The sequence below is a fragment of the Saccopteryx leptura genome, chromosome 8 (assembly GCF_036850995.1).
Source record: "Saccopteryx leptura isolate mSacLep1 chromosome 8, mSacLep1_pri_phased_curated, whole genome shotgun sequence".
Lineage (NCBI taxonomy): Eukaryota > Metazoa > Chordata > Mammalia > Chiroptera > Emballonuridae > Saccopteryx > Saccopteryx leptura.
In genome coordinates this window covers 36,899,050-36,924,225 of record NC_089510.1, presented here as the reverse complement: position 1 = coordinate 36,924,225, position 25,176 = coordinate 36,899,050, and the positions used below count along the sequence as shown (strand labels likewise).

Below are 25,176 nucleotides of genomic sequence, written 5' to 3'. Positions count from 1 at the left end.
GTAATCAATGAACAACTAAGGTGTCACAACGAAAAACTGATGATTGATGCTTCTCATCTCTCTCTCTGTTTCTGTCTGTCTGTCCCTCTCTCTGACTTTCTCTGTAAAAAAAAAAAAAGGGTTAGATAATGTTTTATGCACTAATATTATCGTGGGAGGAACTAAACAAAACCATATCTCAACAATACACTCTCTTGTAGAAATGTAGTTGCTATTCCTTTGACTTCCAAATTCAGACATCCCAACTTCCTGCATCCACTTGAAATTACAGCATCATCCACAAGACCAGGGACGCTTGGAACCAAGAAAAGTAAATGAGTTTGTTGGACAGCCTCCTTAATCTTTTACATTCAAAGTACTTGCTGTACAAAGCCTGGGCTCTTTTATTTCTGGGTCCAGTAGACAGAATATGATTTCCAGTTATTATTTATTCTGACAAAATTGTGTCATCAAAGCAAGTTGAATGGTGTATGGAGTTTATTATGACATTATTTTACTTGCCTTCTGGCAAATAATCAGTTTATCATTGGTATTAACACTCCTTTTCCCCAGCACCAGTGTCACAAAGCACTCTTTGTTGTTGTTGTTTTTCTTAATGAGTATTTTAACTATTTTTTAAGAGGAATTTAAATTTAACTAAAGAATTAAAAATTTTTAAATTATAATTTTAATTTTTTAAAGATTTTACTTTTTGCGTTTAGAGAGAGGAGAGAGAGAAAGGCAGGGGGAAGGGAGGAGCAGGAAGCATCGACTCACAGTTGCTTCTCATATGTGCAGTGACCAGGCAAGCCCAGGGTCTTGAACTAGCAACCTCAGCGTCCAGGTTGACACCTTATGCACTGTGCCACCACAGGTCAGGCTGTGATTTTATTTTAAAAGTTATATGTGCTTTATCCTGCATTGAAGACAATATTAATTTTCAGCTCAACAGATACTAAAAAGATCCTAAAATTACTTTCCTAGAATTATCAGAAAATAGCAGTATAATAATAAAATCAAACATATCAACCTTTTATGATTTATTCTTAATCTGATATGCATTATACCTCACTGGTTAGTCTTCTTGTATCATAACTAAGCCACTAATCACTTAGTAAGGGACCATCTGAAGGTCATGTCTTTGAGCAGGCATTCAATTCTTGGATTTTGGGTTTTTGTTCTTAGACTGTGGTCTGTATGGGCTATCTGGGTTTATCAGTTCTGTCTTTGAAGTAGCATGAAAACTAGGGTGATGGATATTATTGATCTCCAAATTGACCTGCTAATAGCACTAGAGTTCATCAACCACCACCTGCATTCTGTCTTGTATGTGCCTCCTGTCAGTGACAAGGAAACAAGAAACCCCTACTGGAGTATCTGTTTCTGACATGAGCTGTTTCTTAGGTGGCTAGAGGGATGTGCCATTTCTTCATTCACGTGAATCTGAAAGATTACATTAAGGGACTTTCTTAGGCTAAGGTAGACCCACACCTTTTACTTACCTGGGGAAGAAGATCTGGGGTGACGCTTCCCACTCCTTCCCTGCCCCACGCACAAATTCTCACTTAGAATGTAAGGGTCTGGAGGCAGCACTTGGAGTAGTGATTGTCATATAGTAGGTCGCCATTCAATTCTTAAGTAAAGTAATCTATTACACCTTGATTTGATCTAGATGGAATAATAAAAGGACCTGCTACATTGTAGCTGCACAGTAAATATTTGTAGGACAAATAAACAAAGCAGCCTAACTCATTTCTGACAAGTAGCTGGCTAGGTTTTCATTATTTTATTGATGGTGTAAACTTGCAGGCGTCCCCAAACTACGGCCCACGGGCCACAATGCGGCCCCCTGAAGCCATTTATCCAGCCCCCACTGCACTTCTGGAAGGGGCTCCTCTTTCATTGGTGGTCAGTGAGAGGACCACTGTATTTGGCAGCCCTCCAATGGTCTGAGGGACAGTGAACTGGCCCCCTGTGTAAAAAGTTTGGAGACCCCTGGAAAGGGAAAACTTTAGAATCCTGAATTTTCTGGCAAAAATGCAATTATTGTCTCCCAGTATTTTTGTTATTCCTGTGGCAGGTAGCACTCAACGTATAAGTTTTGTTTAAAAACGTAAATGCTGACACCACCTGCCAGTGAGGACGTGGAGCAACAGGAGCTCGCGTACGTGGCGGGTGGGGATGCAGAGTGGTACAGCCACTAGGGAGACAGTTTGGCCACTTGTTACAAAATTCAGCATGCTCTTTATGGGATGATCCAGCAGTTGGTCTCCTTGGTATTTATCCAAATGGAGTTGAAAACTTATGTCCAAATAGAAGCCTGCACATGGATATTTATAGCAGCTTATACATGACTGGCAAAACTTGGAAACACCAAGATCCTCTTCAGGAGGTGAGCGGATAAATGCACGGTGATATAGCCAGATAGAAAGAAATGAGCTATCGGAGCCAAGGAAAGACATGGGGAAACCTTAAGTGCATATTACTAAGTGAAAGGAGCCAGTCTGCGAAGGCTGCGTGCTGTAGGATTCCAACTACAAGACGCTCTGGAAAAGGCGAAACTGTGAAAACAGTGAAAAGATCAGCTGTTGTTGCTAGCAGCGGAGTGCGGGGAGAGATTCACAGGCAGAGCTCAGAGGGTCTGGATGGTGCTGGAGTGCTGGGCACGGGTCATTTTACATTTATCCAACCCTGTAGAACGCACCACACCTAAGGCAGACTGGATGTGGGCAATCGTGATGTGTCGACGTAGGTTCATCCTTTTTCGGAATTGTTCCGTTCTGGTGAGTGATGGTGATACGGGGAGCTGTCCGTGTGTGGGGCAGGGGCTCTAGGGGAGTTCTCTGTACCTGCCTCTGAATTTGGTTGTTAAATGTAAAACAGGGCTTTAAATGTATTTTAAAATATACATGCTGTTGTTTCTCATATTTTATTTTTTGTATTGATTTCAGTACTTTTTGGTGGGGGAAATACTTTAAAGCATGCAGGTTTGTAAAATTTCATAGATTGCCTTACCAAGCAGCCAGAAAATTATACCAGAAAGTTTCATAAGAGCCTGCTGTTAACACATTAAATTACCTTAATGTAAGTGTTTGTAGGGTTACTTGAATTTGTTTTCTTTGTTTACATTTAAAATGTTTATAGATCTGCTAAATAAGGATAAATCTACCTTATTAGAGGACAAGAAAAGATCCCTAAAAACAGATCCTTGTGATTATTGACTTCTGTACCATCTAGATAGGATTCCAGGTCCTTTAGCTTCACTGAAAAAGACAACGGGCTGCTAAGTGCCTTCTCCCCACTTGCTGTGCTAAAATGTGGCCCTTGTGAACAGAGAAAGTGAGTGAAAAGAAACTCTTTAAAAAAAGATTCACTGAAGAAAACATGGCGATAGATACTCTTTCATGGCCTGTGGTTACTCAACTTGACCTCACTAATATCGGTGAGAAATGGTTGCTTGCTTCAAGGAAGAGTTGGAGGTAGTCTTGAAAATTAGTAGTAGTTGAACCAACCAACAGAAACTAAAGCTGCCCCATTATCTCTATGCAAAGGTGTTGACAGGTCATTCTGTGGTCAAACGCTCTCAATCATAGTATTTTATGTTTTTTTTTTTTATTTTTGTTGCTATTGTTGACATTATTTTTCTTCTATAATTCTTCTAAACCTGAATAGGTTGAATTTTATATGAGGGTCAAACTCTTATTTGTATTTAGAACGGTATAAGTCCGCCTTTTTGCATGAACTTCTGCTGTACTCTTAAGGTGAATTCTTGCTGCTTGATCTTAGTCGCTCTTTTATGTATTCAGTTTAATGTGGAAGAGTGTCCTTTCAATGTTTGATTAGTTGTGAAGTGCATTTGAAGCAGCTTCTATTTTATAACCCATTTGTAGAACTTTCAAACTCTTATTTAGATAACAGTATGCATTGGATTAAACGGAAAACCTGACACGTCTAGAGAAAGTTTGTTTTTCTATGTATCTTTTGTAACCTATACACTGAATTTTATCATCGCCAGTGTTTGAGCCTAGAAAAATAAGGCAATCTGTGAAAATCTGTGCCCTATAAAAAGTAGGGACTTGAGTGAGTCATTGCCACAGCTCAGGATTAAGTTCCAAGCCTGAATGGACCAAATGAAAGCTCAGGGAGCTTGCCAGGTCGTCTTTCAGTCATTTCTGATTAATGTGGCTTTCAGTTACTTAGCTTCAGGACTGATGATTGATTAGCTCTCCAGCTCCCCCTAAAGAGAATACAGTGATGTTTCTAATCTAAAGTATGAGTAGGTAGTGATTTTTTTTAAATCTTCAGGTGCCTATATTATACCTTAAATATCTTGACCATATATTATCATATAGCCCTAGGTTATAATACCTTAAACATAGAGTTTAGCATGATCATTTATGGGGTTATTTGTTGTTTTGTTTATCATTTTAGTAGAAGCAAATTTCATGCTAAATGCAACATTTTAAAAAATGCCCCCCTCAGGACACGGACCAATGGCCTGGATGAAACAACAGGGTTTCGGTCCTGCACTGCTTCTGCTCCTCAGTCTGTTTTTAGGTTACCTTTTAACAATTTTCTTGGTTAAAAAAATTAATTTTAATATTAATCAAAACAAAACCCAAAAGGTGAAGGTATAGTAAAAGAAATATTTTAGGCTTATCCATTACATTATTCTTTCAGGAAGGTACCAGATACTTGACAATAGAGCTACCATCAAAAACAATATGTATAATGAGTCCTGTTGAATATTTATAGTTTTATTTTTTGAAATTATTTTAGGTGAGCAATTTAGGCATCAGCCGCACCCCCCTCATCCCTGCTCAGGATTTCAGGAGGGTATGATTTGCCCAGAGTTGATTCTACTTTTTCAAAGCAAAATACCTAAGTATCTGGATTTCTAGATGCTTGACTACTTTTATATACATGGAACAAAATTCTCTTTTTCTCAGTATTACTAATTAGCCAACTGTTTTCCCTCAGTATTATCTACATCTGTTGTAAACCTGAGGCCATTTTACCCCTTGGGACCATTCGCAATGTCCAGAGACATTGTTGGTTGACACAGCTGGGGGCTGGCTGCTGGCCAGTAGTTTGTAGGGAGGCAGGGATTTTACCAAACATGCTGTCACTATGTGCAGAGCAGTGCCCTTCCCCTGAGAAGACTTACCTGGCCCTAACTTAGTAACAACTCACCTGAGAAAGCCTGATATAGATGACTTCATCTTGAAAGTGTAGAGGATTAAAAGCATCACCTCTAAATTTGGCATCCATATTTATGCCGCCACGACACTATTTAGCCGTTAACTTACTATGGAAATATCTGAGGTGGCCTGACATGGTATGAAGTTGTTCCTTACTCAATCATAGGAAGTTCTCGGTTTGTTGCTGCATAAATGGCTTCACTTCTTATGATTGAGTTTATAGAATGTCTTCTTTCTTTTTTGTTTTTAAGCACTTAAATATAATTCCAGTATCACGAAGGAGAAAACTATTCTTTTATTTGTTGCTGGACTGGTGCTTACTACATTTGTCATCGTCGGAGCCATTCTTTTCGTCCCAGGTAAGATGTACAGTTACTGTGAGGGAAGTCTGGATTGATAAGGTTGAGAATGTTGCCAGGGGTAGGGAGTAGGATGTTAGTGTTTTAGGGCTGCTAGAACAGATTACTACAGACTGGGTGTCTTTGAACAAGATAGCAGTTCTCTCAGTTCGGAAGACCTTAAGTCTGAAATAAAGATCTCATCATGACTCGACTCCCTCTCAAGACTCTAGGGGAGAATTCATTCCTTGCCTCTCCAGTTTCTGGTGTTTGCCAGCAATCTTTGCAACTCCTTGGTTTATGGTAGCACCACTCCAGTTCCTCTGGGTTAAATCTCCTTCTGCCTTTCTCTTCCGAAGACACTTACTAGATTGAGGGCCCACCTGGTAAAACCGGGATAAGATACTTTTTTGAAGATCCTAAATGTATTTCTATCTTTTGCCATACAATGTAATACTCTTTGGCCATATAAATTAATATTCACAGATCTGGGGATTAGGAGGTGGGGCATATCTTTAAGGTCACCATTCAACTCACTACAGAGGCAGACTTCATTGGCCAAGACATGGAAGTGGGAAGGAATGGGAGAAACAAATTGATCTGAAGTAGCATCTGCATTTGGAGGCTGGGAAAAGGATTGGGAATTAAAGATAATGTAGCACATGGAAAGAACAGCAAAGATAGACTGAGATTCAAAGTTGTTTTTGAACAGAATACTGTATGGGTGTAATTTTTAGGAACCTAAGTTTGGCAGCTCTATTGCAGCTGGAGTTAGTAAGGACGTGGGAAGGAAGGACATGAATTCAGAAGACAGAAAGAATAACTGTTTTGACTTTGGAACAGATTGAATATAGCAACTGAAAGGATTGGTAAAAAGGGCTATGAGGTAGTTAAGGAGGCAAAGTTAATTCAAGGTTTTGACATCTTGAGACACAGATGTTGACATTTAGGTATCTTAAGCTTGATCTTAAATTTAAAAAAAAATTGTCTCTTATTTTGGGTAAAGATTTGGGGGAAGCATTTAAAGTTTTTTAGTTTATAAAAGTGGTATTGAGATGCATACATTTAATAAATTACTCTCTATAGAGTAGGAAATATATATGAAAATATTTTAAATATTATATTTATTTATTAACAGGTGAATTTTCAACAAAGAGGGCCAGTGGACTTGGTTTAATTGTGGTTCCTACAGTGATATTAATATTACTTCAATACTGTATGTTTATGATAAGTAAGTATTTGTTTTATCATGATTATGACCACCTTTGTCACTTAAAAACAGAATTTTTGATTAAAATATTCTTGTATGGTTTTTTATTATACAATAAACATTGTTTTATCTCCCTAGTTATTCTTAGTGAAAATTTCCCCATATGGATTAATTTTAATTATTTTGCAAAAAGTGAGTTTTATAGATATATTTGCCAGAGTAGATTTTTTAAATTATGCTATATATTTTCTTAATGATTATCTTCATAGTCTTATTTCAGTTTTTGAAGTTATAAGTAGATATTAAACAATCCCAGTCTCTTCTTTTGCTAAGCTTCTCTTTAAAAAAAAAAAAAGCAAAAAAAAAAAAAAATACTAACTCTACAAAATAGGATTATAAATCATAAAGAGTGGGAAAAAATATATTTTTAGTAGTTATTGGCAAATCTTAACATTGTAGTTTTAAAAGATGATATAGATATCCAATCTGTAATTGGTAGCATTTTCACTGTATTTTGGGAGTAAATGACTAAATATTTTGTTATTAAAGAATCTGTTGGTTTTTTTTTCCTATTTGTACATTTAACTCTTGGTTTTTGAGCCTGTCTCTCTGGGTTGCTAAGTATTGGAAAAGTATTAATTTGTTGTAAAAACACAGATCTAGACACAGTATCAGTTATGACGTTTACAATGGCACACTTGCATAATGTTCTCCACCAGAGCAATTCTGTCTGTGCTTGGCCGAGCCCTACATAATAGCCATTCATATTGAAAAATGCGCAAGTGTGGTAAAAGCAGCATTGTTCTAGGATTTGGGGTAAAAACTGCCAGTCCAGCTCAGCTCACTGCAAAATAAAAGGCTGCTGAGTGTGTGAATCCAGAGCTGACTACTTGTGTGGAAAGTGACCGTGTAGACCATGTGGAAAGCATCTACCATCTGACAAGGCACTCCAGAGTCAGTCTTTGGTCATAGCGTTCTATCCTGGATTGTACAAAATACAAGTCGAAGTGATTGCTTTATAAACACTCTCAACATGCTTTTTTTCTCGAAGCTCCAGCTATTGGGATGTCCTCCTTCAGCATTGCCATATTGATCCTTCAAGTGCTGGGCTTTGTGCTCTCTGTGGTTGGACTGAGCCTCTGTATCTCAGGTAAGGGTCACTTTCTTCTCTGGTCCCAGCTTTTCTTCTTGCTGCGAATTTCTCTTGGACAGACCTTTTCTCTTTCTTTGTTTTTCTTAAACTTTCTTTAAATATATAGACGTCATTATTTAGAGCATTTTAAGTTCACAGCAAAATTGAGTGGAAAACTCGGCGAGTTCCCCTGTCGTCCACCTACTCACAGCCTCGTACACTGTCATCACCCCCGCCCCCCAGAACGGGACGTTTGTTACAGTCTGTTGAACCCACACTGACATAGCGTTATCCCCCCAAGTCCAGAGTTCATATCAGGGTTCACTCTTGGTGTTATATGTTCTATGATTTTGATAAATGTATAATGACATGAATAATAGTCAAACAGAATATCATATAGAAAAGTTTAACTGCCCTACCCTCAAAGTCCTCTGTGCTCTACCTCTTCATCCTCCCTATCCTGAGACCCCTGGCCAACCACTGAGCTTTTTACTGTCTCCATGGTTTTGCATTTTCCAAAATGTCTTGTACTGGGAATCATATAGTATCTAGCCTTTTCAGACTGGCTTATTTCACTTAGTAGTATACATCTAAGGTTGCTCCATGTCTTTTTGTGGCTTGATAACTCGTTTCTTTTTAGCACTGAATAATATTCCAGGGGGTGAACAGACTGTAGTTTGTTTATCCATTCACCTATTGAGGGACATCTAGGTTGCTGTCAGTACGTTGGAAATGTATTGATTTGTTATAAAGTCACAGATCTAGACGCACAAGATAGAAGTGCATGGTTTGTGTAGACATAATTTTTTACTTCGTTTGGGTAAATACTAAGGAGTGCAGTTGCTAGATTGTATGTTAGTGTATCATTTTGTTATCATATTCCCGAACTGTCTTTCAAAGTGCCTGTACCATTTTGTGTTCCCACTAGCAATGGACAAACATTTCTATTGCTCTGCATTCTTGCCAGTGTTTAGTGTTGTGAGCTTTTCATTTTTCAACCCCTGTTTTGCTCCCACTGAGATCGGTACCTTCCACATTGGCTGTATATGGCTTCTGGGCTGCCTGTTCTCGCAGCCAAACTGCTACCCCTGTATTTGTGGAAGAGCATTTAAAATACACAGGCTTCAATGGGTTGGAAGCTTAGGCTTTATAGACTATTTGCCATTAATCTTGATGTGATAAGATACATGTTATGCAAATAAAGGTTTTTTTTAATAATTTGGAGTCATTTCACTGGATGAACACATGTAGGTAATTTTTGTTTTGTCATAATGAGAGAAATAATTACTGTCCTTAAAACTGATATTATTACTGTTATTATTTCTTTTAAGAAGCTCAGTTATTTCATGTAAATTTCTAATATAAAATTTTATTTGTTTTTACAGACTGTAGCCCAATGCATGCCCCTCTTCTGATTTCAGGTTTGGGTATTATAGCTTTAGCAGAATTACTTGGATTAGTTTATATGAAACTTATTGGTAAGTCAACTTTATTTTTCTTAGTCTATGCCAAGAATTTCAAATATATGTATAATTTGGAAAATGCTTTTGGTTAGTTCTTACAGCTTATGATCAAAGAAATGTATTGGTAACTAGTGAAAGAAAGTAGAAATCATATGAATTAATGGCAAGTTTAGATGATGGACTAGTTTAAAAAACACTGGCTTTATGTTTTATGCTGTGAAAGTGAAGAACTGGTGAGGATTCATTTGAATAGACAATGGTTTTTAACTGCCCGTTCTCTGTCACGGAGACCTGTTCCTTGCTCCTCTTGCAGACTGTAGACCTTGACACCCCTAAGTGGACAGGAATTGAAGTTCAAAGTCTGTCACTTTGTTAATTAAAGAGCTTGTCCTCTGATACTTAACTTTAAAATATCTTTAGTTAAAAGGAATACACTATAATAAAGACACTGAATTTTAAAATTCAGGATTTTATTTTATTTTTTTAATTTTTTTTACAGAGACAGAGCAAGAGTCAGAGAAAGAGATAGATAGGGACAGACAGTCAAGAACGGAGAGAGATGAGAAGCATCAATCATCAGTTTTTCGTTGCAACACCTTAGTTGTTCATTGATTGCTTTCTCATATGTGCCTTGACCGCGGGCCTTCAGCAGACCAAGTAACCCCTTGCTCAAGCCAGCAACCTTGGGTCCAAGCTGGTGAGCTTTGCTCAAACCAGATAAACCCACACTCAAGCTGGCGACCTCAGGGTCTCGAACCTGGGTCCTCCGCATCCCAGTCTGACACTCTTATCTACTGCACCACCGCCTGGTCTGGCCAGGCTTTTATTATTTTTTGTATTAGTTATTAGCTAGTGTAGAATTAGCTTATTACTTCTAAATTTTGTATTTAATCTGTCAGTTTTCAGTTGACAGGATTCTGTATGTTATTTTTATTACATATATAGAGATAGATGCTCTTAATAGTGCCTTAAGAGGTTGCCTATAATCTGGTTTATATTAGTCTCCATTAAAAAAAAGAAAAACTTTTAAAAAATTATTTTTTAAAAGATTTTATTTATTGATTTTAGAGAGAGGAGAGAGAGAAAGGGGGGAGGAGTGGGAAGCATCAACCTGTAGTAGTTGCTTCTCGTATGTGCATTGGCCTTGCCAGCCAGGGTTTCAAGTAGACGTCGTCAGCATGATTGACACTCTACCCACAGCACCACTAAAGATCAGGCATGAAGAAAACTCGTAAACAGTTCTCAAAATAATCAAATGTTACAAACTAATGGAATAAAAATATATCAGTCTTTCTGCTTTGTATTAGGTGAACTTTACTGTATGTTTCTAAAAATTCATACAAACCTTGCACTTTTAAATTTAATATTTTTGACTTTAATAAATTTAAATAGTCAAATAATTTTCCATATGACTTGCACAGAACTTTCAAAGAAATTTTATCTTAATTTTGAACTTCAACTTTGCTGACTGGTCATTGAGATTAATTTGTTTAGATATTCATTGTCTTCCTTTAATTAATGCTTATTAAACAATGAAAACAGTACTTAATTTAAATTTACCTACTGTTTATGTGTTCATAAAATCAGAATTGTTTCATCAATGCAGTTTTCTTAGTTCATGCCTCATATGTCCCTAAGATACAATTGAAACTTGTAAAGCAGAATGGCATGCATTTGGTAGCTATCATGAGCATCATATTATGAATGTTGATACATATTCTATTGTTGTTGAGCCTTCTAATCACCATTTGTCTGGTTCTTGAAGAGGACACGGCTGATTATGTTGTGTCCTGTGAATGCTTGAGAGCAGTGTGTGAGCCCCAATATCCACACAGCATTATATAGCACTAGGTGCCATTGAGTGATGAGCAGGTCTTTGTCCTTTTCTTTCCTCCGTTATCTGGTTTGCCCTGCCTTTCATTGCCCTGCGCCCTGTGCCTTCTATTTCTAACAAAGAACGATGTTCAGCACAGTCGCCATTAGGTCTGGAGATGCTGACTCGAGTGGAAACAGGCATCGTCTCGCTTCCATCCTCTTGACCTTGCTCTCTCCCCTTCTCCATGGCTCCCATCCCTAAGAAGCCTGTGAAACCAGTATAGTTACTGTACAAATGTACTGTTCTCGTGTTCAGATCAAAGTGAAAGTGAAATTACGAAAATTTCCCCAGGTTATTTTTTCTTTATCATAGTTTAACGTATAAATATACTATATGTAAGTTAAGACATTAGTCATGTTGAGACTGTTGTAAATTAACTTTTCAAATCAACTTGTCTGATGCCAGAGATGAGAGTGGGCACAGCTTTCTTCAGATGAAGGGAAGAAGAGAAAAGGTACAGGCAACTTGCTCTTTAGACACTGCAGTAGACTAGGAAAATGGGTGTGTTTCTCTTATAGAATCTGTAAATCTGAGAACATGTAAATTTAAGGTTGCAAATTTGAGCATTTGAATCAGGAAGTAAAAATTGTAAATGTTTCCAAAATAACTTTCACTCATTGTATAGATGCTTTGTTTTGGAAATGCATAGTGAATTTGTCTAGACTTAAATCCTCAGATAGTTAAAAAAAAAATCCAAGCTCTCTTTTTAAAATTAAGTTAATGTCCCCATGAGAAGTTTCACCTTTAATTTTATTATTTCCAAGTTTAAATTTGTAACCTTACTTGTTACTTGAAAGAGTATGATTTTGACTTTCAATTTTTCTAACTATGTTGGATTTCTTTTCATTTTTAATTTTGTAATTCATTGAATTTATTAGGGTACAGTTTCAAGTGTAACACTCAGTAAAACATCATCTGCACACTTCTAATGAACAAAATCAGGGGTCCCCAAACTTTTTACACAGGGGGCCAGTTCACTGTCCCTCAGACCATTGGAGGGCCAGACTATAAAAAAAAACTATGAACAAATCCCTATGCACACTATCTTATTTTAAAGTAAAAATAACAAAACGGGAACAAATACAATATTTAAAATAAAGAACAAGTAAATTTAAATCAACCAACTGACCAGTATTTCAATGGGGACTATGCTCCTCTCACTGACCACCAATGAAAGAGGTGCCCCTTCCGGAAGTGCAGCGGGGGCCGGATAAATGGCCTCAGAGGGCCGCAGTTTGGGGACCCCTGAACAAAATAAACTGACAAACGAGAGAGAAACAGAGGCATAGATGTGAGAACAGACTGCCAGCTGCCAGAGGGGAGCGGGGGTGGGGGCTGGGTGGAAGAGGGTGAAGGGATTAACCAAAAATGATACATACACAACACATGGACACAGACGCCAGTGGTGGATTTCTTTTCAATGGAAGCATTTAAATCTTACAAGGTAAAATGAGGGGCTGGAAACAGTAACAATGTGAGAGCATATAGAAGATTAAAAGGAACTCACTAAACTCCATAAAGTTAGGCTTGTTATTTATATAGGCTGTTTATGTACTTGCTAATTTTTTAAAAGCCATTATCAGTATAAGTATATATCATATCATCGTATTTTGATACAAATCAACCTACTAGCAGTCAAAACTGTATTTAAACATTGCAGATATAATAGAATGACATGGAATATATATAGAGAGAGATAAAAATTTCAATGATATTTTCTTGCCCGTTGTTGAGGAGAGGTGATTCTGGTAGCAACAGAAAAAGTCTTTCTGAAAATTCAAAATCTAGAAATATATTTATGGCATGTGTCAAGTGTTTCAGGGGAGAGAAGAACAAATCAAGAAACATTGCACGTGAACTCATCTGACATGCTTAATTTTAAGGCTTAGTAGTTTTAAAAATATGTCGATCTGGCTGTCAATGCCTTGGGGCCATGGTGGTAGCAGACAGATCACAGTCATTCTTTGTTACATAGGTCATATGCTTATTGGAGAGGACTAACTCAAGCAAAGTTAACTTCTGCACCGTTTGGTTTTACAGTTTTTGAGGAATCACAGCTACCTGCGTCCCTTTGAATCAGTGTTAGTTATAGAGCCCCCTTTATTTTTTCTTCTTCTTTTTTTAGAATGGGCTAACTAAAGACGTTCCCTGTGTCTGAGAATTGGAACTCAGAAACTAGTCTTTACACATAATTAGGACAGAAAAGGAGCTTCTTGTCCGTTCTTAATACTAATTCTTTATTTTTGTAAGCGAGAAAGAGAGAGGGACAGACAGAAAGGGAGAGAGATAAGAAGCATTAATTCTTCATTGTGACACCTTAGTTGTTCATTGATTGCTTTCTCATATGTGCCTTGATTGTAGCTGAGCCAGTGACCCCTTGCTCAAGCCAGCGACCTTGGGCTCAAGCCAACAACCATAGGGTCATGTCTGTGGTCCCACACTCAAGTCAGTGGCCTTAGGGTTTCAAACCTCAGTCCTTAGCGTCCCAGGCCAGTGCTCTGTCCATTCATTGCACCACTGACTGGTCAGGCGGTTTGAGAATTCTTACCTGTTTTCTTAAAGGCAGGAATTATAGGGGGAGGATCTCAATAGCAAATTCAACAGCCTGACCTGTGGTGGCACAGTGGATCAAGTGTCAAACTGGAACGCTGAATTCGCAGGTTCAAAATCCCGGGCTTGCCTGGTCAAGTCACATCTGAGAGGCAATTACTATGAGTTGATGCTTCCTGCTCCTACCCTCCTCTTTTAATACTAATTCTGATGTATAAACTTCTCTTACCTCTGACCCTTTACATTATGAATCAGTAATTTACATAGCTGTTTAGTTCTCTTTTCTTGATAGAACATAGAGGGCATGGCTTAACTGAAATGAGATACGTACATGTAACAAGTCATGATGGTGCCTGATAAAGTTGTATAATTTTTCCTAGCTTCTTTGGAAGCTTGCTAAATGTGATTCCACTTATATTTCCAAACCTCTTCACTCCACAGTACTTTAAAAAGAGGTTTTCTCCTTGTTTGGTTGCAAGGACCAAACCGCTCTCCACGTGCCTGCAGTCAGGGAGCTTTACTTTAAAGCCACATGACCATCAAAGAGGTGGGGATCTCGCGAGAGCAGATACAGCACTGGGCCCCACAGGGAGTCGCGGAGGAACTGGACGGACTGAGGCATCCCGGTGCTCCTCAGGGACAGCGGTCATTGAGCCCTCGGCCAGTTGGAGTTATAGTACCTAGTTCCTCCCTGTGGTTATTTACCTTCTAGCCATCGAGCTCATCCTCTCCTTTTGTGTCCTTATTTATATTCTATTTATGTCTTCTCACTGATAGCTTTTCTTACCTGGAGCTCTAAGCTTTGACCTTCTCCTGCTTCCTTCCCTTGTCACCTTCCTTTTCCCTCACCAACTTTCTAGTCTTCCACTCTGTCTCCCCCTTCAGACGTCAGCGGGAGAAAGAGACTTCCAGGCCCTTCAGTTCCCCTTTTCCCCGTTTCCGGGCGCCTTATCGGCTCTCGCTCACCTGTAGCGTGGCTGCCCTCGGGTCGTTCTCACTCAGCCGTTTCCCATCAGCTTTGGAAGCATGATAAAGTAGGACTGGTAGTAAATAAATAGCATAGAAAACCAGAGAAGTTCTGGGGACCCTGACTCAACCTGCCAATAAGCAAATCCAGTGCTGTCATCTAATTCAGAGAGCAGTGGGTCTGGCTGCTCCACCAGCAGCGGCACTCCCGTGGGGTCCTTCACAGGACGTTGCTGGTTGATGCATTTGTGTCTGTAGGACTCTTGAGCTGAGTCTGTGTTTAGGACTGGGTCCTCCTCGCTTGGTTTTTGTAAGGAAGTTCCCCTTCTTCTCTATATCATTCTCTTTATCTTTTTGTCATTTTCTTCATGCCCTTATATTCTTCTTCTTCATTAAGAAGTCCATTCAGAAGCATAGAGAACAGCTTGATTGTAGCTAAAATTAGCTGTCTAGAATAATTATTTAAACTCTGAAGGATCTTTTTTTTTTCATTTGTGACCTATCTGGAGCTTTGAGAAATGAAATGGTGAAAGAAGAAGAAGACTAGGCTGCAAGGAACAAGAGCAGTGAGCAGAGGGTGGGCGATAAGAGTAGAGGCGGAGATTGGTCACTGCCACGTTCTGTCCACCTAGTGGGAGGGAGGTAGGGCGGGGTGCCTAGATGACAGCGTTCTTCACCACAGAGTGAGGGAAGACACAGTGTGCGCGAGCGAGCGAATGTGTGTGTTTATTTGATGTTGGTGAATTATTTCCATCAGTTTTCTGTCACATAATCAAGAATGTTCTGTATTTTTTAATAGGCTATCAAAACTGGAACTTTTTCAGTGGGCTTTCTGGCACCACTAGTTTTAGCCCTGAACGTTTTGTTTTAAAGTTAAACAGTGTATTGCCTTAATTTCTTTCAATTATTAAGTTTATTTTATTTTTTAATTTTACCAGCTTCTAATCAGAGGACTATACAACCTCCTAGGGTAAGTTAAATTTTCTTAAATAAACTGAGTCTGATCACTTGGTGATTTAGGCTGGGGAAGGGTAATTGAGATATTAAACCCTTTTTAAAAAAAATGTATTGAAATGTATTGGTGACATTGGATAATAGGAGATATTGAACTCTTTCGCTGTCTGTTTAGTGTAGCGTTAGATTAAGAGAATGTTGGAGTCATTTCATGACCTTTGCATAAGAAGATCCATTTCTGTTTTAAAACATGTGCTTGGTCCTTTAGTAGCAATGGGATAAATAAATGATTTAAGATTATGCTGACTTCTCATACCCAGAATGGGAAAGTTTATGTGTAAATAAACTGATTCCAGTGTATTGCCTCCACTCTTGGATTTATTTGATGTGCATATACAAAACAGTATTTGAGCCTTAAAATGAGGGAGAAACATATTAAATTAATTTTATTTAAAATAATCTATAAAATATTGCTTTAAAATGTCTGTTTTGAATAATGATTCATTTCCCTCCTTTCCTCATTTTATTAGCATTTTTCTTCCTCCATACTTACTGTAGTTTTCGCTCTATTTTAAATATCTATCTTCAAGTATCTGAGAAAATTCCAAGAAAAGAAGTAAATTTAGAGATAAACTAAGAGAAATAAATGGGGTGGGGGTTATAAAAAAACTCTATAAATAGAGATTCATTATGGTGACAGGCACAAAAGCTATTTTATGCAAATAAGACATGGAAAAGACTGTATTGTACTCGGTTTCCAGATCTGTGTCTGGAATGCCGAAAGTGGAACTGCAGCCTGTGGCAGAGAGTGGAGATGACAGGCGCTCCTGAATCTGATACACCTCAGCAGACATGCCTGAAGGGCAGGGGCGCAGGGGTGCCTCTGCCGCAGGAGTCGATTCGGAGAAGACTGGTGCCAGAGCTACACTGGTCACAAACACAAGACTGGTGCCAGAGCTACACTGGTCACAAACACAAGACTGGTGCCAGAGCTACACTGGTCACAAACACACAGCAGTGTTTAGTGTGCCTCTGATAGAGATAATCCAGCCAGTAGACTCTTAAATCCTCCCACATTTTCTTTCCCTGTCACCGAGTTTAATTTGCATGACTTAAAAGCGATTGTTGGGCTCTCCTCTCTTGTTTAACTGCATTATTTATGTTGCTATTTATTTTGGACTTGAATAATTTTTTCGAGAAGTTAAGATTTCTTGAACTGAGAGAGGCTGGGTGAGGTGGGAAATTCTGCATAGAAAAAGAATGTTAAGAGAATAACAGTTATTATTAAACTATTAGATTTGGCAAGCTTCGCTTTTTAAGCTTTATTGCCTTCTTTTTAGTCTAGGATTCAGTTTACTATATAGTTTAAATATTAGCATACATAAATTTTAGTATGAAGGATATGAAATAAATTCTATTTTTATATAAATATATTTTAAATATTTTCCAGAAAGCTGTAGAGGAACCCCTTAATGGTACGTGGTTATTACAAATTTGTATATTTTTCTTGATTTATTACCAGATCATAATTTGAACTGGTTCCTAAAAAGTAGTTAGAATGTTCTGTTGATGCCTTGGGAAGATTCTAGTCTTTTTCTTGCCTTGACATCTTTTTTTTTTTTTTTTAATTCTGAATCAAGAATTAAGAATATTGCTTCAGTAATGTCCTCACCTCTGAGAAAAATGCACTACTCTGTGTGTCTCACGAAGTTGCTTGCATTAACCAAGCGATATTGGGTGAGGAGACTTGTGCCTTTTGATGTTGGCCAAGATGAAGTATAGCACCCCAAATATAGAAGAATTTCAGTTCATTTTAATCTCTGATTTATGAACTTTAGAAAAATACAGTCTATCACCATGGAATGAGACCAAACATTCCACTTCCTTTCTCCCTAAACCTAGATCTATATTCCCAACTGACTTTGTTTCCTTTGTGGGGACTGTGGGTGTGATCCTCCAGAAAGACATTGTAATTTAAATGTCTTAAAATTAATTTGGATTTATATCTGTGGAATAGTTGGCATGATACTACTGCATATTTGTTTACTTAGAAGTGATTTCTAATTATGAAAGCTTATTAATTGCTTGCTTGGCTTGTTACTAACCCTTAGCATTTAAAGAATCAAAAGGAATGATGAATGATGGTAAGTATAACATGCACCTACAATTATCGATTGGTTAAAATGTGAACATTGAAAAGAAATAAAGTTGCTTCTTGAAAATACAGCTTTTTAAATAAAAGGGACACTGTCAAATCAAAAGATTTATAAAACTTAAATCTAGTCTGTGAAAATGGCAACATAGTCATGTAAGAGCTGGAGGGTTCACTAATCAGACTCCAGTGATACTGCTCATGGCAGAGAGGAAGGCACTGCTTTTTAAAAAAACGTTTTTCAGATGCAGTGTCTGGTGACTAACTTGAAAATGGTTTTGATATGACACAGAGTTAATCTGGCACAAATCTTTATAATCTTGACAGAGTTTCTTTTGTGCTTGCGTTGGTGGTTTTGTTGCATTTAACCCATAGAGGCTTAATATCTCTGCTCTTCCGTGAGAGAGTGTGGTTCCGCCACCTGGGAGAGGACTTAAAAAGAGAGAGAAAAATGTGTCATCGCTCCAGCTTTTGCTTCTTTTCTGGGGGGAACTCTTGACTAACAACTTAAGATTTTTATTAAATATGTCAAGGACATATACTTTTGTTCTTAAAGTAAAGTCAGAGATATTGAAAGCTAAAAGTATTTATTTTAATTTTCCTTCAACACGCTGATACTTCTGTTCGCATTTTAATGTGTTTTTACCTTAACAAAAACTTCTTCATACCTTTGATATTTACAAACATGCCTTGATTGTACAAATGATTCACTTTCCATTTTACTGTTTTAAAGTCTGTGACCTACCTGCTCACCTCTGTAGCAAAGTGCAACACTTAACTCTAGAGGCTCTGTTCCCCTGAGTACAATTAATGCTTGCGTAAGAGAAGACACACCGATTGTGTGTTGGTGGATTGAGTTTAAAACAATGGTTAGGCTGTGTTCAGCAAAGAAGCACAAAGCGATCCCACTTTTGTAGATTTGTGTCACAGCCTTTATTACAAAACTGCATGCTGTATTATACTACGGCCCTCCAAACAGTTGTAATTAGCAGGGATAAATTACGTGGCATTAAAAAAGGGACTGGTGCCTGGAATTGTGGCATGGTTTGTTCATGTTTTCATCCTGGTGTTCTATTTTTTAATTTTTTTTTGCTATTTCCTTTTCCAACTGTGGAGTCCTTCCTCTGTGGTTTTACAGAGAAGCTGAACTTTCCTCCATGCTCAGAAAACCAGTATAAGACCCTTGCGTACCTCTTCCCTTGTTGATTTCCCTTAAGATGTGAATTGCTTTGAACCGCTATATCAGGAGAAACAGCAGTTTTTGTTTGTTCATAGCACATAAAACCTATAACGACCTTTGCAATTTCCTTAATTTTGCTAATATTTACTGTTCAGAATTTGCCGGGTACTGTTAAGTGTCGTGGTGGGATCTTCAGCTGGTAACTCACTGCAGGAGGCTCGCTCCCAGTGTGTCTGCCTTGGCTGCGATTGAGGTTCAGAGTGCCTTCCGAGGGGCTGTAGCGCCATTTCTGTTTTACTTATACCTCACCACATGTTTATTTCACTTACAGTAAATAAACGATGTGGATCTAAAGTGAACGGGATGGAGTATTATTTAATGGGCAATACCTTTTGCTTTGAAAAGTCAGCATCCTTTGGCTTCTCAGCTAATCCAGCAAATGAAAATGATCAGACTCTGTCGATCTTTATTTTCATTTGGCCTTGCCCTTTTACTTACTGCAACTAGAAAGGCTGATGGTTTGCCTGGTTTATATCTGTGACCTGTGCAGATCTAAGATGAAATCTTTTTAGATACTATATGGCTGAAACAATTTCAAATTTTCAAGATATATCAACTTGAGAATGCATACAACATAGACATGAATAGTAATTAAATGTTCATTTTTCAATTTTGCAGAGTAACTGAATCGAGCTGATGGACTCTGATTGGGAGAGTAGTAAGATGTGAAGGAAATGCACTTGTAGTTAAGCACCATGGCCTTGATTCACTCACTGTTCAAGAGAAGAAAACAAAGAAAGAAACTGGCTTTCATCTATGTGAGACATTAAATTGTTGACTTTTAAATGGTTATTATGGTTAAGTTTTTATTCAAAACTTTTATAATTTAGTTAATAAAAAAAAATATGACCTGTGTTGTGTGCCCAATTGAGATCCAGTTTTTTATTGTTATTTTTCTTCAGTTAGGAGCAAAAGTAGAGTGGGCAACTTCCAAGAATGAGGCCTTTCAGCTCTTGGGACCACTGTTTAAACCGATTCAACCAGAGCATTACCTGGAACTAACCTGGTGGTTACCCAGAGATGATACCACTGAACACCAGTGGCTTCCATCGAACTTGAGCAAACTCAGGTTCACAGCCCTTGGACAGTTATGGTGTTAGCCGAATAATGTGTCTGCCACTTCTGGGTCAAGGGGATAGCAAATTAAATACAAACGAGAATTTGGTTCAGAACATTTGTGTGCTGCTTACATGTGCTGTGATGCTAATGGAGACTGTGGTCTTCATTCTTCGGGGTTGCCATTCACACATTTTTGCTTCAACATACAGTATCGTAGATCCTTTCCAGGTTTAGGGGAATTTTATTGATGGATGTCTTTCTCTGTTATTCACATAAGCCCTTTAAACCTGTCTTGTCCTCCTGGTATTTGCTTCTGCTGTACAAGATGTAGCACCTTTTCTCCTCTTTGAACATGGTCCAGTGACATGGTAGCATCATTGCAGAAGGAGCCAGACTTGTTCTCAGAGAACTATGCTCACACCTTTCAGCAAAAATAGCGATGGTTGTAATATATGTATTCCCTTCCTCGGATTTGAAGGCACAATCTGCGGTGTTTCTTCACTTCTTTTCTGATCTGGGGCATGAAAAACCAAGATTGAGATTTTAACTATGTGTCTCCTGCATGGCAACATAATGTGTGTCACTGTCAGGCCAACAGGCCAGCCCTGGAAAGGGTGGTTTTCTTGCTGTTGTATCTATGTTGCATGGCAAACACTCATCCCCTTCCTCCTGTAGTCCTGCCTCGCTCCCCGCTGACTCTAAGGTTGAGAGTAAAACAGAACCCCCACGTTTTCTCCCGTTAGAAGAAGATGAACGGTCTGGCCGTCGTGATCGCCTGGAGTACTTTTAGACTATTAGCGCTCGTTCTCCTCCTCTGTGGGCGTGTGTCTGTGTGTGCACATGTATGACAGGCACGTGCATCTTCTGTGTGGGCAGCAGAGGGCTGCCCGCAGAAGGGCGGCTGCCAGTTCGTGCTTTCAGCAGAAACATTTTGAAAAACAAAAATCTTTATTGGGTGGAATTATATTTGATGAGTATATCTGATCGTTTAAAACTTTAAACACTTCTAGGTAATTTGCCAAGACTGCTCACCAATACCCTCTAAAAGTACTAGCAATCCTTCCTGTTTGTGTAATAATAAGACATTCATATTTGTAGCTGTATTGTGAATGGTTGTTTCTTAGTCCACCGAATGTTCCCACGTGCCTCTTTTATGCCAAATTAATTGTCATGTATCATGTTGGGACCAAGTTTGCCCGTGGCAAACCGAAATTTATGACCTGCTGATGCCTCTCAGAAAACTGAACACACTATGAGAACAGCTCTTCTTGAGAAAAAGAGGGAAAAAGAAAAGAATTTTTCCCTAATTGTGTTGATGTCCAAACTACTATCATATGCAAAGGGAGCGGTATTCCTTTTTACAAATCTGCTGCTCTTTTTCCTTCTGAAAGTATTTACACTTTAGTAGTACCGTTTGTTACTTTAGAAATCAATTTTGACGAAAGGAGGAAAAAAGTAGATGAACTTGGAAAAAGTCCAAATTCCTATTCTCTATTAAGGAAAAGCCAGGTATGAAAATCTTTATAGTAAACTTTTTTATAAACTAACGTGGTACCTTTTAATAATGTAGCAAACGCTCCTTTATTTGGGGTTCAGTCGGGACGTCCCATCCTTTGTGTTCTCTCTAATGCTGCCGCTCTCTGAGACATTCACTGCCCTGACCACACACGGAGGTAGCAGCGGAAGTGCAGGGAGACCAGCTCTTGCTCTTACGAGTTGTCAGCTTCTCTGGAGAAGGGGCCACAGCAGCAGCCACCCTCCTGCTTGGGCATCGTTGGGCCGGTTCATTTTCTTTCAATCAGACTTGTAAAAGTTCCCAATTTCCTGTCACACCTGATTACATTGCTAACGATGTTTCAGGCATCATATATCTGTTTCCCCCCCATAACCTGTTTTTCTTTTTAACTTACTGATCCAATTTTTGCCATAGACTCTTGTTCAATATTATTTATTGCAAGTCCTCAATGTGATACCATTTGTCATTTTTGCAACAACCTTTTCAACCTTTCTGGTGAAACCAGATTTGCCCTCTGCCTCAGAACATTAGCGTCCAGCCCTTCCCCCCGCCTCTGTAGTCTGTCGCCATCTGCCCAGCGGCCTCTTTCATCTTCTCTGCTTACCTTTCCTCCTGCTTCATTTGTCTCTGCTTGGCTCCATTGGTCTGTCTTGCTTTCCCCTCACTTGATTTGAAACTTCCTCCATAGCAAGAGCTTTTTTTTTTTTTTTTTGTATTATTTCTCTTCCTGCAGTGTCTTGCATACATTAGATACTCAATATATGTTTGATGATTGTAGATTTCCTACTATTTTTAATAGGGTGAGCGAGAGTGTTCTTTTTTGACAAATTTCACAAGCTCTGAAAACTTTCCAAGGTGATGATTTTTCACCTAGAAACTCCAGGTTTATTCTGTTTAAATTTCTGAAAATGTCAGAATTAAAATAATGAGGCTGTCCTATAATCGGGCATATTGATCTTTTCAGGATGCTGTAGCCAATTCAGTAAGTGACCAAACAAGCTGTGGTTTGAGTTATTAAAGCTCAAAAGGGATGTTTTTCCTCCGTCTCATTAATAAGAAGTAAGCTCTATATTATCTTCTAGATTTCTCTTGTCCTAAAACAAGTACTGTATTCAGAAATGGACATCCGTAGTGTGATGTGTGGAAATACATACCCCTTTATTTAACTAGAGAAATGATTGTTGGGCAAGCCTTTATCTTTCCATTGTGTTTCACTTGGTGGAGAGTATGTTCAGACAGGTTTACATGTGTCATATTTTCAAAATCACTAACTGCCGTCACCCACTGGGGTCCTTTGTCAAGTCGTTTCGTGGCTGATAGGGATGATCCAGGTAACTTTCAAGAGATGTGCAGTGAGCAGGCAGTTTTCCTGCCTTTGGTTTTTGACAGCTCTTATCATTAAAGACCAGCTTTCCCATAAATTTAGCCTTTTGAAAAAAAGAGAGCATTTGTAATAAGCTTCTCTGTTAAGGCAGCGTCAGTAGAATCTCAGATGTGTTGTTATCAGTGTCAGTGAGAGAGGGAAACATTTTTGTTTTTATTAAATGGAACATTATTTACAAAAAGCCATTGTTGAGAATTAGATCCCACACCAGATGAATATCCATTATCCATTCTAAGTGAAGAAAACTCCAGCGTTGCTATGTGCAAGATCCTCTCTTGGGGGCTTTTTTCCGTAGCAATTAAAGGTGAGCTATATGTCAGTAGCCATTTTTTGCAGTGATTTAAAGACCAAAGTTGTTTTACAGCTGTGTTACTGTTAAAGGTTGTTTTGTTTTTTGTTTTTAATATGTATTAAATCAATTTATCACTGTTGACGCTTTGAATATCTGCAATCTTTGCCAAGGACTTTTTTTATTTAAAAACATAACTTTGTAAATATTACCCTGTAATATTACATATACTTAATAAAACATTTTAAGCTATTTTGTTGGACTATTTCTGTTGCTACTACAGCAGACCACAGCACATTTCTGAGAAATTTTGTTTATCGATGTATTTTCAAGTTTATATCCTAGGTGACCATGAAAAGGATGATGTAAAATGTTTATTTATAAATTCTTGTTTCAAAGTATGTATAATATACAATAAGTAAACTTTTAATTGGAGCAAAGCTTTTTTTTCCCCCCATTGGTTGAAGAGTGGGGGATGGGAGGGAAGCATCAACTCGCTGTTCCACTTAGGTGTCCCATTTGGTTGTGTCCTCACTGGTTGATTCTTGTATGTGTTCTGACCAGGGATCAAATCCATGACCCCAGGGCACCGGCACAAAGCTTTATCTACTGAGTCATCCTGCCACGGCTTGGAGCAGAGTTTTAATAAAAGGTTTTGAACAAGTCCAGTGTGTTAAGTTTTCCCAGTGTGTAGTGAAGACATCACACGAGAAAGCAGGGTTACTAACTAGTAGCAGAGGCCCTTGGCCGGTAGGACAAGCCACCTGCCCGTGTCTCAGTGCCCACCCTCTTCTTTAGAATGAGTTGAGCCTGTTCTGAAACTGAATTAAAATGGTTTTCGATTTTAGTTCATTTTTAATTAGGACTATTTTGATTGCAAGCGAAAGAAAACCTAAATCTAAGGAAAATGGAAATTATTGGGCAACATAACTGAAAATTCAGATGTACAGCTGGATTCTGGGCCCAAAATAGTGTCAGAAGAATCGCGTGTCTCACCAGCTCTCAGCTTCTCTCTCCTCCCTGTGGCCTTCCTTCCCAGATCGTGTGTGAGGGCAGAAGGCTGACCGCAGTCCCAGACTCATCACCCAAGTCCGGGGAGAGGAGAAGGAGTGCCTCTCTCTCTCTCTCTCCCTCTCTCTCCCTCTCTCTCCCTCTCTCTCTCTCTCTCTCTCTCTCTCTCTCCCCCCCCCCTTCGTCGTCCCCTCCAGCCCCGGTGGTGCTCTGACTGGGTCCTGTGCCTCTGTCTCCCTCCCTCTCCCTCTCCCTCTCTCTCTCTCTCTCTCTCTCTCTCTCTCTCCCCCCCCCCTCGGTCGTCCCCTCCAGCCCCGGTGGTGCTCTGACTGGGCCCTGTGCCTCTCTCTTCCTCTCTCTCCCTCTCTCTCCCTCTCTCTCTCTCTCTCTCCCCCCCCCTCGGTCGTCCCCTCCAGCCCCGGTGGTGTTCTGACTGGGCCCCGTGCCTCTCTCTCCCTCCCTCTCCCTCTCCCTCTCTCTCTCTCTCTCTCTCTCTCTCCCTCTCTCTCCCTCTCCCTCTCTCTCTCTCTCTCTCTCCCTCTCTCTCTCTCTCTCTCTCCCCCCCCGGTCGTCCCCTCCAGCCCCGGTGGTGCTCTGACTGGGCCCTGTGCCTCTCTCTCCCTCCCTCTCCCTCTCTCTCCCTCTCTCTCTCTCTCCCCCCCTCAGTCGTCCCCTCCAGCCCAGACTGCACCGTGGTGCTCTGACTGGGCCCTGTGCCTCTCTCTCCCTCTCCCTCTCTCTCCCTCTCCCTCTCTCTCTCTCTCTCTCTCTCTCTCTCCCCCCCCTCGGTCGTCCCCTCCAGCCCCGGTGGTGCTCTGACTGGGCCCCGTGCCTCTCTCTCCCTCTCTCTCCCTCT

General features: G+C 39.3%; 1 protein-coding gene across 5 annotated transcripts in view; it reads left to right on the top strand.

The window, feature by feature from the left end:
• The window catches only part of CD47 (CD47 molecule), a 56,347-nt gene extending 32,786 nt beyond the window's left edge, over positions 1 to 23,561 (top strand). The window contains exons 4-11 of one of the 5 annotated variants that reach the window (XM_066348042.1): positions 5,432 to 5,539; positions 6,657 to 6,749; positions 7,780 to 7,878; positions 9,246 to 9,338; positions 15,654 to 15,685; positions 17,120 to 17,144; positions 17,781 to 17,813; positions 19,680 to 23,561. In XM_066348042.1, the coding sequence (XP_066204139.1) occupies positions 5,432 to 5,539; positions 6,657 to 6,749; positions 7,780 to 7,878; positions 9,246 to 9,338; positions 15,654 to 15,685; positions 17,120 to 17,144; positions 17,781 to 17,813; positions 19,680 to 19,684 (488 nt within the window). In that variant the 3' untranslated portion in view covers positions 19,685 to 23,561. Of the gene's footprint in view, positions 1 to 5,431; positions 5,540 to 6,656; positions 6,750 to 7,779; positions 7,879 to 9,245; positions 9,339 to 11,604; positions 11,652 to 15,653; positions 15,686 to 17,119; positions 17,145 to 17,780; positions 17,814 to 19,679 lie in introns of those variants that run through there. The other 4 variants (XM_066348043.1, XM_066348044.1, XM_066348045.1 and 1 more) reach the window with 4 other exon arrangements.
• Positions 23,562 to 25,176: the final 1,615 nt, after the last annotated feature.